The 15680-nt window shown below is 34.4% G+C and overlaps 1 protein-coding gene across 2 annotated transcripts in view; it reads right to left on the reverse strand.

Annotated features, from left to right (window-relative positions):
* Positions 1-1099: 1099 nt before the first annotated feature.
* ZNRF2 (zinc and ring finger 2) overlaps positions 1100-15680 on the reverse strand; it is a 92567-nt gene continuing 77986 nt past the window's right edge. For both annotated transcript variants that reach the window (XR_005724330.1, XM_040259701.1), the window contains 2 exons: positions 10115-10194; positions 1100-6892 (listed from right to left, as the gene is read on the reverse strand). Coding sequence is in view for 1 of the 2 variants with exons in the window: in XM_040259701.1 (XP_040115635.1) it covers positions 10137-10194 (58 nt within the window). In the remaining variant the exon portion in view is untranslated. The remainder of the gene's footprint in view (positions 6893-10114; positions 10195-15680) is intronic.

Below are 15680 nucleotides of genomic sequence, written 5' to 3' on the forward strand. Positions count from 1 at the left end.
CTTGTAATAGCGTTGGCCACATTTTTGTCTAGATGCTCCCTAAACACTAAAAACAGACACACACACACACACCAGCTGTTCCTGTCTGGTTCTCTCAAGACTCTCTCATTTAAGATCCTGCAGGTCGGAACTGGTGCTCTTTATCTCTGGTTCTCCAGCAGATTCTTCAGCATAATTGGCTTTCCCAAGGGAAAGATATTCTGTCCTTAAGATTCCACCCTTCAAGATGTGGGAAAAGTACTAGCTGGGAGTTGTCTTGGTCTTACCTGTCATCCTTTACATCTAAGTGACTACCAAGATGAGTTAATTCTACTCTTTACATCTTTTAAGCTCTTCCATTTTTGCTCTATTATCATTGCTTTAGTTTTGCTCATCATCTTGCCTGAATTAATATAAACTTTCCAACATGTCTGCCACTAGTCTCATTCCTCTCTAATCTGACGGGTGGATCTGATTGTGTTTTTCCTGCTAAAAATCCTTCAATCTTAGTTTGGCACATACATCCCTTCGATATTTGTCACCTGCTTACCTCTCTAGACACAGCAAATGTCCAAGAGGGTTATGATTCTATGTGCTATGTTTTCTGCCTGAGAATACTCTTCCCAACCTCCTGCTTCCCATTTCCTTTTAATCCATATACCCTAGAGCTATGATCTATTTCTTCTTAAAGACTTAAGGTGATTCTCTTGCCTAGTCTGAGCTTAATGGCCCTTCTCCCTACCTCCACAAGAGCCTTTACTCCTTATTATATGTTTGTTTACTTATCTGCATCACATACTAAAGATTAAATTCCTGCAGATCAGTTATTCTTCATTTCTATATTCTTAGTTCCCTAACAGTCCACAGAACCAAGTAGTGCTTAATATGTAACTGCTGAAATAATCTTCAGATTTCAGCAAGAGGGAAGATCAGAATCCACCCTGTCCTCTATTACACTTACGTTTCTTAAATCAAGGTCTATGAATTACTCCTATACTTCATGAATGAAGAGAATAACAAAATTTATTCACAGATGGGCAAAAATATTTTTATTTATAAAAACTACTAACATTATTAAGTGCTTACTCTGTCTGGTGCATACACGTACTTTCCATTTAATCCTCCAACAACCTTGAGGTAGGCAGTAGTATTACCTGTTTTTATAGGCAAAAGCGAGGCACAGAAAAGTGTATTGCCAACATTAAGAAGATGGCAAAACTAGGCACTGTGGCTCCAAAATCCATGTTGTTAACCACTATGCTAAAAAATTCAATACCTCTTCCATCATGAAAACTGTGCTTCAAAAGATTAATTACTCTCCTTTTAAAAACATAATGGAATGTTACTAAAATACAATCTACATTTTAAGTTATGATTGTGCAGTGGCAGACCATCATCCCTCCCTAAAATATAATAGCTCTCCAATCACATTTCAATTACAAATTTACAAAGTAGGTTTTACATTACAAATTTCACAGTACGTCTCTTTCCTTATGGTTACAGTAGTGAAGAAAGGCCTCTTTGTCCACTACCACTACAAACAGTTGCTTCTTAAGCTATTGCAGAATTTTAATATTTTATTCAATTTTTGTGGCAATGAGTATACAAAAATAAAGAAAATTGTGACATAAGTTAATTCATGGTAACCTTTCAGAATTCAGATAATTCTGTTTTATTGTAATGTATTATCAACTTCTAGACATTAGGTGGATATGACACAAAGTTCCCTGAAAGAATTCTTCTCTTATTTTCTACTTCTCAATAGTGGGATAATTGGGCAAGATCATTTGGAAGTCTTATTTATTAAAATATTAATAATGAATTGTTCCACTTTACAGCATACAAGTTGTTCCCAAAACATTTTCTCTATTTCTTGTGATTGATGTTTTTGATACCAGGAAAACCCTAACAGAGGAAATTAAAAAGTATTACAGAAGAGCTGAGGAAACCATGAACCTCTAGAGCAGTAGAGGTAAATATTCATTATTATCATGATTTTCAAATAAGGAAACTCACACAGTCATTACAAAGCAATAAAATGTAATGGAGATCAATATCATCATCAAATCCCCAAATCTCTTGTATCTCTCTATAGGATCTGCTAATTGTATTAAATGCACACAGATGCTCAAAATGCTTTTGACTAACAACAGAACCTTTTCAAGATGCTGGCACCAGATTCACTGGTAACAGGTTGCCCAGAGAACTCTTTAAGTTTATAAACAGAAATCATTAGTACTTACCAATCTCAGCATACTAAATGAAAAAGGAAGTCATGAGAATCTAGTGACAGAAGAAATTAGTCACTTCTGATTATAAGACTTGCAATCCTGGAAGATGCCACACAGTCCAAAGCAGAGTTAAGAACCACAAAGCTGGTTAACAGATACTATAATATCACTTTTTAAAATTTCATTTCTTTCTGGGATGTGAGTTTATGCCATGCAAGCAACAAGCAACCAACAATTTATCTTATTAGCTATTGGTCTCCCCTAAGTATAGTAATGTTGCATTTTTGACTAAAACTAAACATTATCAAATCTGATTTTCTTTGATGTCTTTTACTTTCCATAGAGAATCAGACAACTTAAAAGACAAGGTATTTCTGATTCAATACAGGAATTCTGTGATTTGAAAAGAATATCCCTAGCTTAAGCAGAGCATTCATAGAATATGGTTTATTTGTAGTACTGTCTAGTGAAAGTTGCTCAGTCATGTCTGACTCTTTGCAACCCCATGGACTATACAGTCCATGCAATTCTCCAGGTCAGAATACTGGAGTGGGTTGCCATTCCCTTCTCCAGGGGATCTTCCCAACCCAGGAATCGAACCCAGGTCTCCCACATTGCAGACAGATTCTTTACCAGCTAAGCCACCAGGGAAGTCAAGTATTATCTATTATTACATAAAAATTTTTACCAGCTGTTCCTGAATAAGGATCACTACTATACTAAGTAGCAATTTCCTATATACATATACATATAAATCAAGTAACAACTGAGTTTCAGAATGAAAAAATCTGGGTAGAGAAGAAAAGGGGACAATAACACAGATGATGTAACTACCATAATATTTCTCATAATACAGCAAAGAAAAAGATCAGAAGTTACATACTTCAGAAATAAAGGGGAATGGGCCAAAGACAAAACACTGGCATGCTAGATTTTTTTTTTAAACTTAGAAAATATCTGTACATGAACAAGGGACACGTCACATTTAACCATCCACTGTCAGTATGTTCTGAGTTAACCTCAAGATAAATCAGAATGCAAGAAAATAGCCCAAATGAACTGAAAAGCTTCCTGCAACTAACAGGTTGTACTGTATTTAGAGCAATATGTATCTCTATGCACTTTTATAAAATTCTTAATAATCTGACTTACCTGGAAACTTTCTCTGTGGAAATGTAAGATGACTATTAATATCAATGTATAATAACATGGATGTCAATCAGATGGTTAAGTCAATTATTCTTGAATTTTAAAAATGTTTCATGTTTTGTTCAAATGTAATTTCCCTTCTTCAATTCTGTTAGTAAATTAAATTAGGTAATATTTACATTAAAGTCCTTTTTCAACTAAACGAATATCCTTGTGTCTTGCTGTAATGTTAAACAACTGCTTTTAAACTCCACTAAATCCAAATTTAGAAAGCAAACTAAACTTTGAAAAAAATCTGGTATTTTCATTAAGTCAAGATACATACTGCAAATATGCTCGCTCAGGCATTTCGGGGCTACATTCCAGTAGACTGTTTAGTAGGTAAAAACTGAAATAACTGTATAATATTTAAAAGAAATAGAAAACTTGCACTAAGAATCAATCAAAACCTACACAGTATCCAACAGTTAACAACGTGACTTTTTAGTTGCTTTGGCTACTACAAAAAAAATGAGTTAGAGAAACCATTATCTATATTTCAATCACAAACATTACTCTTAAAACGCACTCTATATCTGATTTAGGACCAGATCTGAAATACAGATTAAGATTATTCTTAGTTTATTTCTCTGGGAAAGAGCCAAAAGAAGACAGAATAATTGTACTCATATACATCCTTACACTCTTTTATACATTCTGGGGGAAAAAAAAAATCAGATCAGCATGAGTCAAAATTGGCAATAAACCCATTAAAACGAAGAGTGGCACTAAAGTGAAATTTCAGAATATACTGCTTTCTATACACCTAACTTAAAAACAAGTATTTACAAAGTTTCTAGAAAACTAGAACCAACTTGATAACTAGGGTTTCAATCTTTATTTTGTCTCCATAATATTCAGCTGTCAGCAGTTTCAGCTACACACTTAAACATCTAATGTGATTTTATTCGGTATCTTTATATAAATTTATAAATATTATAAGTGACATTATGCACAATATTACTTATAATATTTTCCAGATGACTTTAAATAAAAACTGGAGCATTTGGGCTTTAAAATTTTTTCAATTTCTAGATTCTTCTTTTTAAGAAGTCACTGATGGAGACTGAATTTAAAGGTAAAAAAAATGCTACTTTTTGTAAATTTTAACAAAAAGGGATCACTATGAACAGATTTATTAATAAGTAAATACTGTTCTAAACAAATATCAAGTGGCACTCGACACTGGCAAACAGTGAACTTTCCTTTCAACCACAGGAGCTTCTATTGTAGGAGCTGCAGCACAGAACCTTGTGACAAACAAAGGCTAAGTGAATGAGACTGCGAGAGTATGGTACTGGATAAAGAAGGAAAAGGGAATTTAGGCCAATAAACTTTAAAAGTCAATGAGTAAATTATACCAGAAAATCAACTTCCAAGAAAATATCAACAGCTAGCTACCACAGCTATAGTACATCTTTTCCTTTAAGAATGGAGTACAAAGTAATTCTTACCATGACAACATACCAGTAGAAAAAAAAAATCATTCACATTCTAAGAGGTTCTTCTTGCTCTGTGTGTGTGTGTGGGTGTGTGTGAGTGAGTGACAGATTAAGAGAGCACGCACGCGAGAGCAAGAGAGGGAGAACTTACAAAACTGAAAATGTGAACTAAAATGCATTCATATTAAGATTTCATGATAACAAAACATTTAAGAAGAGAATATTTTCCTTGAAGAATATTTTCCACAACTGGTTAAAAAAGCACCTATGAAACTGTGCTGTCAGCTTGTCACAATGGAGGTTTAGGATTCCTTAATCAACTGCACCATAACAGAAGGCATTTCACAGCATAACTTTAGGGAAAATGTTATCTGCTCTACAATCACACAAATGACAATTAAAAACTCTTTTTAAAAATTGTTTATAACACACAAATTTTTCTGGGTAGCAGCAGTTGCTCCTGCACGTGCCCTTAAAAAAAAATATGAAACAGAAGCAACAGAACAAGGGAAGAAAATCGAGAAGGATAAGAGCAGCAGTAAAAAAGAAAAGCAAATACTTAAATACATTAAAGAAAGCTTAAAAGAAGGAAACAGTACTGTGTAACTCTTAATTATTCTGAGTAAAGTGCACTGCTTAAATCGTCCTCTGATAACATTTTCCCTATGTTGAAAACATGAAATTTATGAATTGGTATTTTTGATACTAAAAAAAAAAAAAAAAGACATTCATTGTTGCAGCCCTGATAGCTCTCTTCCAGTACTTTGTAACCATTCAGATGTATTTTGTGGGAATATTTATTCACATAATTTTGCTTAATACATTTCTTTCTATACAAGACTGAATTTAAAACTCTCTAACATTTTAATTATAGTAATAACACATTAATAAATTATAAATTAACAAAATCTTCATGTCTGCTTTAAAAAATCATTTATCAAATGCTAAACTCCAGATTATCTGGAAAATTAAAGATGCAAATTGCTATAAATCTGGCATCCCAATTAAATTCTGATTTTTAAAAGTATATAAAAATGTCCCTCAAATTATTCCAAGTTCCACTCAAGAAAATTTTATTTTACCCTTTTCATAAGTTATTAAAGTATTACAACCTGCTAAACATTTTACCTAAATGTAGGAAAACTGCCTGGAGATGCAAAGCACATTACATGAAAAGAACACATAAAAATACCCGTTAAAACAAAGTTATTATAGCTGGCAGCACTTAAAATTGGTAATTTTTTTTTTAAGTTGCATAGCTGCAAGATGATTCATTGCTGATTACCTGTTGAGCAGTTTTATTTAAAAAGGAAATAACATATTTAATAAATTGCAATTCAGTAGATAATCCTAGATTTTATTAATTAGAATATAATATGTAACTTGATTTTTTATTCTTTGGACTGCATCCTGATAATGTTAAACCTTTAATTTAAAATAGTAATATACTGTAGCTTTCCTATGTAGAAGCCTATTTTCTACTCTCGGGGGAGAAAAAAATCGAAGAACTTGAGATCATGGTCTACATTCAGAGAATGTTTTACTGCTTGATTACATTTCTTGGTTTCACATTTAAGACTTTAATTTTTAAGAAGTAAATTACGTGGTCTTCAATTTAAGAGCTGATGAATGCAGGAACATCATGTTGGGAAAATAAAGGGTCCCCAAACTAAAAACCAAAACAAATCAAACACAAGTAGTTGTGCAGCCCTAGAGAACTTAATAAAAAGAAAATCAACTTGTAAATCAGTTAACTTTGGCGTCTGCATACAAAATGTTCACCAGTATTACCTATGTAGATGACTACTAAGGGATGTGCAGCATTTTCAAAATCCCTGTGTGTCCTTTATATGCATGTCTGGTACACTGAGTTCTGTGGCAATTGTCCTCTCTCCAGCAGGATTTTTTTCCTATATGATTGTCCATCTCTGCATTATTGAGTCTCACAGAACTTAGATATCTGGCTGAGTGTGCCTGCATTTTGTTTTTGTTTTTCCAGAGACAGATCTTCGTATCCTCTTGGTTTTTCAAGCATCTTGAAGTCAAGGAAACCTGTGTAAAAGCAAATACATTCAGCTTAAGCAATGGTCCGTGATAGTAACACAAATCAAAATTAAACACCTATTTCCCCATGAACATTGCTTTAGACTGTAAATTTTCATACACTTAGCATTTTAAAAAGCTGATAAAATCTATGTTCTGCAAAAGAAAAAATCAAGGACACCAAAGAACAAATTAAAGCTTAAAAATGTTACCCAAAAAACCCCCCAAAACAGTCCTTCCCCCTCCACAATAAAGACTACAATAGAGTACAGAAAGTACAAACACATACACATATGCACAATTCATTAATCCTTTTCCAAGTTGCTCAAAATCTCAAATTAAGAGTAGTAAATTATTTCCAAACTAATCAAGACCTTAGATATTCATGTATCTCTATTTTAGGCTGACTACTAAATTCATATGCTGAAGAGTATCAGTACATGTTGCCTTAAAAAAAAAAAAGTTTTAACACCGAATCCTCTTCAAACCCATACACTTTTAATCTAGGACAGCTAAAGAGACAGGAGGATTCATCATTTGACAAAGGCAGTCAGAACAAAGATAAAATATGAGTTGAGAAATCCCATGTATATATATTCTTAGAAATGACTCATCATTTGAAAAGACCCATAGAGACAGATTCCATCGATTCACATCCAAACCCAGGTTCCACATTGGGGGAAAAAAAAAAAAAAAAAAACTAAAGAAGATAGAAGATAACACTGATACACAGGGTAAGGAAACTGAAATGCTGTTTAAAACCAACACACACGATGTTGCCCATAAGATGAGATGCCATGTTCCCATACACCCCATAAGCTCACTGTGACACTAAAACAAAGATTTAGCTGATTAGACCAGGTAATAACAGATTTTATATCATAAGACTCCACTTACACACAAAAAAGTTTATTGACTAAAAAGACAAATTTTACCTATGGGTGAAAGACTTAGACATATTGTTTTTGGTCCATAAAATACTATATTTCATTCTATTAGCACTGGTGTTAGTACTTCTCTTAAAAAGCTTCTATAATTTAACCATAGCTTTATTTTAGTGACCCAGATGTAAGGTGACACTGAAGACGTTCCAAAGCATCTTCCTCTTCAAAATCCCTTTAACAAAGTGAGATAAAAGTATACATGCATGCATCCTCAAAATATCACTCCCATCACCTTATCTTATACAGTAACCTAATTCCAACTCATACTTAAATGTGTCAAGGTATGATCTGAATCAACTCATAGTGAAAAGGTTCAAAAGCTGATAGTTCAGCCAGGACTTCATATTTCACATGTGTAACCCTACTGTTATTAATTAATACAGAGGTCTCAAAGGTGCAGCTCTTATTCCAGCTGCAATAGCTGTTATTAAGTTACCTCAAATCTCCTTTGTCAATATTCTAATCTGTCGCTATTAAATGATCCTCATTAAGAACAACAGAATTCCTCGAATGTGTTTATTATCACAACACTTCATATTTAAGACCAGGAGTTACTGAAATAAAAGGAAGTTGGGGGGACAGCACAGAACTAGAACTTAGGATACTATCTGCTCTAGTTTCCTGCCTGCGATCACAGACATTCAGAAAAGATGGTTCTGTGACTACCTTGAGCCTCTGAACACAGAGGCAGTAACTCCTTCCAAAACAATTTCAAGATTGGCTAAAATATTCTGCTTTCATGTAAAACACAATACTTTATACCATTCTGAAGTGATACAAATAAAAAGCTTTTCATACAAATGAAGTTAGCAATTAACATTTCAAAGCTAAATGATGTCATTCAATTCACTTCATGGAACTCAAAAAAAAGAATACACAAGTGAGGTTTTGAGGTTTTCATTCAATTCACTATACATTTTCAGAAAATGCAGAATCATGAATAAGCTATGTCAACAGTGCAATACAAATTCTGTATCTAGTTTAAGAATTCTTTTCTTCTGTCTACTGTGTAGATAGGATACACAAGTGAAAGATAAAACTGAATGAATGACTATAAAAACAGCTTTCTGAAGAAAATGTTCTCACTAATAACAGCAAAACAGCAGACAACACAATCTTTGGGTTCAATTCCCAGCTCTACTAAGGAACTAGCCCTGTGACCTTGACAAGTCAAGTTTCTTACCCTCTCTAAAACTTAGTTTCCTCATCTGCATTATGGGAGTAGTTAAGAGTACTGAGCTCAAAGAATTGTTATAACAATTAGATGAGTTATTAACAGATGTAAAATGTTTAGATCAATGCCTGGTACATAATCAGTTCAGATGTTCAGTCATGTCCGACTCTTTGCGACCCCATGAACCGAAGCACACCAGGCCTCCCTGTCCATCACCAACTCCCGGAGTCCACCCACACCCATGTCCATTGTGTCGGTGATGCCATCCAACCATATCATCCTCTGTCGTCCCCTTCTCCTCCTACCCTCAATCTTTCCCGGCATCAGGGTCTTTTCTAATGAGTCAGCTCTCTGCATCAGGTATTGGAGTTTCAGCTTCAACATCAGTCCCTCCAATGAACCCCTAGGACTGATCTCCTTTACGATGGACTGGTTGGATCTCCTTGCAGTCCTAGGGACTCTCAAGTCTTCTCCAACACCACAGTTCAAAAGCATCAATTCTTCGGCGCTCAGCTTTCTTTATAGTCCAACTCTCACATCCATACATGACTACCGGAAAAACCATAGCCTTGACTAGACGGACCTTTGTTGGCAAAGTAATGTCTCTGATTTTTAATATAATAACGCAATATAAATGTTAACTAATTATGACTGAAGAACTATAATATATTGCATTACCTAAAAAACATACCTGGGAAGTTAGAAGAAGAGTGTGGAATTTGATTCTGTTGCTAACTATATAACCTTGGATTGTTGGGACAACACGCTTCTTAATGTTATGGAACTTATTTACTCTGACCCTTGGGTTTCTCATCGGTAAAATGGGGTCAGGATAGTAGTTCATGGTGTTTTTGAAAGCATTAAACTAAAATAAGTTAAAGTGCCTTAAAGTACCAAAATTGTAGAGTTTACTTAATACATGATTCTCTTCAGGAAATCAAGAAAGTTGTTTCTGTGTAACTTTTCACGTGAGTTTTCTATACAGCAGCCTAATACAATGTCTGGAACACATACACACCTCAGTGACTAAATCAATGAATAAAAACGGTGGTTGAGAATGGATGACTCAGGTAACAGTTTAAAAAGCCATTTTTTTAAAAAAGGGAAAATTACCTATAAGACAGGAAGGTGATGCTTAGTCTGAAGGGTGCTCAGGACAAGATCTATTTACTTCAAACCATTCATCTATGCAGCTAGAAAAGAAAAAAAAAGAAAAATTGAAACATGTTTAATTATCTATATAATAGTTATAATAAAAATGCTTATTGATATTAATATCTCTATAGAAAAAGAATTTGATATTTTTAACAATATTTGGCATATATAAGTAAAAGGATATTTTTATTACATTCTGATTATTCTAAGAAGGAAATAAATCTTTCCAAAATTATGCTATAAAGTACTTTAAGGTTTAAACAGAACCACCATTCCCAAAAGAGAACCTGAAGAACTACCACTTGACCGATATTCAAAGTTAAAGGCCAAATCTGGATAGATATATGTCTCCAAAATAGTTGTTCAAATTTATGCAAATGTCAACCACAAATCAAGCTTTTAAACTTTAATTCTTGACAATACTATATATTACATTTTAAAAGACTATATTTATATGGGAGTATTGAAAACCTAATTCTGTCCTTTTCTTCTGACAATACATGTACAGATACAAATAAATATACCATCATCCATTTATAAACTATCTTACAAAATGATAGGAAGTTAAATATCAGGGTGCATATATAATTATCATTATAGATCGGCATTGTTCAATGCAGTAAGCCACGAGCCACATATGGCTATTTAAATTCATTAAAATTAAAGAAAAATCCACTTGCTTAGTCACACTAGCCACATTTCAAGCACTCAACAACCACATGGCTAGTGGCTACTCTACTAGATAAAACAGACATAGAACAGAAAGTTCTATGCAGAAAGTTCTAACGATAAACTCAAGGCCTTAAGAACTTAAGTAACTTGCCCAACAGCTAGGAAATTACCCAAGCAGATTGCTTTTAAAGTGTCAAACATTCTCACAGTTAACAGTGCAAATTAATATATGCCACAAAGCCAGATGGCTTGACTAATATGCTGAAGGGCAAAATTAATAGTTATCCATCCTCACAGGTTGGTTTGATAGGTAAAACCAATAGATAAATTTAAAAGGAAAGAAGGTAAAAAGAAGATCCCATCCACACGATATTCTTACAAATATTTTAAAACAATTTGTTGCCATTAAGACTTTTGCTGTCTAAATAAATATGCCCATTTGACTTATGACACTGTTTTCAACTTGCTGTTTGACTCACTTCTGGTCTACGAGAATGCCTCTTAACAACAAAATACTGAGAACTGAACAAAATACGCCAGATGCGTTAACAATTCTCAGTACATCTGAATGTACAGTTCTGTGATCTAAAATGGGTACTTCCTATTTTATAACCATGCGATTTTAGTTCATGTAGACAAAGAAGGCATTTAAAATCCCCCCTTCTTAGATAAACTGCTATGAACCCATGTTATTTAAAACATTATATTCCCCTCCCAAGATCCAGCAGGAAATCACTCTCCTGTACTCTAAAACTGTATGTATGTATTCCAAAATAACATATAGTACTGCATCCATGTTTTACATATCAAACCTTTGTTATACGTACTGAAAACATACTGACATCTAGTTTTTAAATTTTTTATAGGTGAGTTCAGTTCAGTCGCTCAGTTGTGTCCGACTCTTCGTGACCCCATGAATCTCAGCACACCAGGCCTCCCTGTTTATCACCAACTCCCGGAGTTCACTCAGACTCACGTCCATCGAGTCCGTGATGCCATCCAGCCATCTCATCCTCTGTCGTCTCCTTCTCCTCCTGCCCCCAATCCCTCCCACCATCAGAGTCTTTTCTGATGAGTTAACTCTTCGCTTGAGGTGGCCAAAGTACTGGAGTTTCAGCTTTAGCATCATTCCTTCCAAAGAAATCCCAGGGCTGATCTTTAGGATGGACTGGTTGGATCTCCTTGCAGTCCAAGGGACTCTCAAGAGTCTTCTCCAACACCACAGTTCAAAGGCATCAATTCTTCGGCACTCAGCCTTCTTCACAGTCCAACTCTCACATCCATACATGACCACTGGAAGAACCATAGCCTTGACTAGACGGACCCTTGTTGGCAAAGTAATGTCTCTGCTTTTCAATATGCTATCTAGGTTGGTCATAACTTTCCTTCCAAGGAATAAGCGTCTTTTAATTTCATGGCTGCAGTCACCATCTGCAGTGATTTTGGAGCCCAAAAAAATAAAGTCTGACACTGTTTCCACTGTTTCCCCATCTATTTCCCATGAAGTGATGGGACCGGATGCCATGATCTTCGTCTTCTGAATGTTGAGCTTTAAGCCAACTTTTTCGCTCTCCACTTTCACTTTCATCAAGAGGCTTTTTAGTTCCTCTTCACTTTCTGCCATAAGGGTGGTGTCATCTGCATATCTGAGGTTCTTGATATTTCTCCCAGCAATCTTGACTCCAGCTTGTGTTTCTTCCAGTCCAGCGTTTCTCATGATGTACTCTGCATATAAGTTAAATAAGCAGAGTGACAATACACAGCCTTGATGTACTCCTTTTCGTGATTCAAAAAACAGTTCTGAATTTTACTGTAGTCAAATACTTCAACTTTTCTTTTTAACTTTTTGTGGAGAGGTTATCTTGGCCCCAAAATAATTCCTTGCCATGAGGTTAAGAACATCTCTCTATATTCTTTCCAACACTTTAGTTTCCATAGGCAGTTAATCTAGAATTAATTCTTATTTCAAAAGTAAAATAGAGATTCAATTAGTTTTTCATGTCAATAACTGATTCCAGTGCCATTCAATGAATAGTTTATTCCTTATTATCTTTACTATACTGTAATAACACCTTGGTAAACCAATTTTTCCATTTATTCATGTTAAACACTTATATAGCATCTATTATTTGCTAACACTTTCTAAAATTAACTCATTTAAAACCTCAGAACTACTCTACGAAGTTAATACCAGTGCTTCATTTTACAGATTAAGGCACAGGAAGTAACTTGACCAAGATGACACAATGAATTAGCAGAGGGGCTGGGATTCAAATTTTAGGAATCTTGACTCTGAACAGTCCATGTTCTTTCAGTTCAGTTCAGTCGCTCAGTCCTGTCTGACTCTTTGCAACTCCATGGACTGCAGCACGCCAGGATTCCCTGTCTATCACCAATTCCTGAAGCTTGCTCAAATTCATGTCCATCAAGTCAGTGATGCCATCCAACCATCTCATCCTGTTGCCCCCTTCTCCTCCTGCCTTCAATCTTTCCCAGCATCAGGGTCTTTTCCAGTGAGTCAGTTCTTCACATCAGGTGACCAAGTATTGGAGTACTGGCCATGTTCTTTACCTCCATGCAATGCTGAATCTCCATTTTATATGCATGGGTGTTTATGGACTCTATTCTTTTCTAGTTACTTGTCTCTATTCTTTCCACACCACCTTAATTAAGAGTCTTACAGTGAATCTGTATAGGATAAGTACCCCATCACCACCACCCAGCATCACTTACTTCTTCATGATTGTCTTGACTATTCCTGACTCTTTGCTCTTTTGTCCATATATATGTAAGAAACAACTTGTCAAGCTATCTGAAAAAACTAGTTGAGATTTGATTGAAATAGTATTAACTACATAGATTTGGGGGCAGTGACATCTTTATGATATTAAGTTTTCCCATCCACAAAATCGTATGCCACATATTTATTTTAGACCTTCTATAATATCTTCGAGGAATGTTTTAAAATCTTGAATATCTTTTTGTACGATTTATTCTTAATAAATCTTATTCCTGTTACAGTTTCTGTTGCTATTAAGTTTATTATCCTAAAAAAGTTATATATATATATATTTTTTATTTTTACTGGGATATGAATGCAACTGATTTCATATGTTGAGCTCCTATCAGACAACCTAGATAAATTCTTATTAATTTTAACATATTATCTCTTATTTTTTGCTTTTGATTTTAAATTAATAGTAAATAGAGTTTATTAAATTAATATAGTCTTCTTCCTTTGCTAATGTGGTAAATTATAAACACAAATTTTCTAATCATATAGTGTTTTTACATCACTATTAATAACATAAATCCAATTTGGTCAAGAGGTTTTATTTTACATATATACTGATGAACCTGGTTTGCTACTATGTTTTCAGATTTTACATTTATGTTCATAAATGAGAGTGTCTTTTAGTTTTCTTTCTTATACTATTCTTGTCTGATATGGGTATCAAGTATATACCATACTCATAAAATAAGTGGGAGAACCTTCCATCATTATCTACTTTTTGGAGGAATTTATGATTATTAACACAGTGTTTTGTTGTTGCTGTTTAGTTGCTAAGTCATGTTTGACTCTTTGTGACCCTGCAGCACGCCAGGATTCCCTGTCCATCACCAATTCCTGAAGCTTGCTCAAATTCATGTCCATTAAGTCAGTGATGCCATCCAACCATCTCATCCTGTCGCCCCCTTCCTCCTCCTGACTCCTCTGTCCATGGGGTTTCCCACGCAAGAAATACTAGAGTGGGTTGCCATTTCCTTCTCCAGGGGAACTTCCCAACCTAGGGACAGATCCGGCGTCTCCTGCATTATAGTCAGATTCTTTACCACTGAGCCATCACGGAAGCCCATACAATGTTTTGGCTACACGGTAAACTTGTTGTCAAACTGTCATGGTAGGCCTGTCTTTAGTTTTTGTTTCGGCTTTTTAAAAAATATTTGTTACTTTTGGGGGTTAGTCTTAATAACTACTTAGGATAGTTACTACTTTATTTGGATTTCCTATTTCTTTTCCAGTCATTTTGGACAATATTATATTTCTAAGGAAATTACCTGTTTTAAAATTTTTAGGTGAAAAGTATAAATTTTTCACAGAATTTTCCAACTATTTTAATTCCTGTTATATCTAAAGTTATGTGTTCCTTTTCATTCCAACACTGTTTATTTTTTCCTTCTAGACACAATCTTGCCAGTGGCTAACCTATTTTATTATTCTTTTCAAATAATCAACTTTTGACTTTGTTAGTCTCTATTCTAGTGTGTAATTTTTTCATTCAATTTTTTCTTCTCTGATCTTTGTTTCCTTTCTGTTTATCCTATCAATTTTCTAATTCAGTTAAAAACTTGGACTATTGATTTCCAGTCTTTCTCTCCACAGTAACACAAATCTTGCAAGGATCACTCTAGAAAAATGCTGAAAAGGTTTTCATTATTATTCAGAATATTTTCTAAGTTCTATTATGATTTCTTCTTTGATCTATAAGTTACTTAAGAGTATTTGTGAAGATCATTTATCTTTTGTCATTGACATCTAACTGTGCTCAGAGAACAGAACAGCTTTCTGTATGGTACCAGCTTTTTGTGGTTTACTAAGATCTGCCTTGTGGCCTAGCACATGACCAATTTCTATAATATTTTGTATGTCCCTGGAAAGAAAATGTATTCTCTAAATTGCTGAGTGTAGACAGACCCATTAATACTCATTAGATCAAATCTGTTCACTGTATTGCTCAATTTTTCTAGGTCTTAACTAGTTATGTGTACGCCTGTTTGACTCAATGAGAAGTATATTCAAATTTTCAATTACCATGATTTCTCAATTTTTTCTGACCATTCTACAAATATT

The sequence above is a fragment of the Oryx dammah genome, unplaced genomic scaffold, assembly GCF_014754425.2.
Source record: "Oryx dammah isolate SB20612 unplaced genomic scaffold, SCBI_Odam_1.1 HiC_scaffold_18, whole genome shotgun sequence".
Classification (NCBI taxonomy): Eukaryota; Metazoa; Chordata; class Mammalia; order Artiodactyla; family Bovidae; genus Oryx; species Oryx dammah.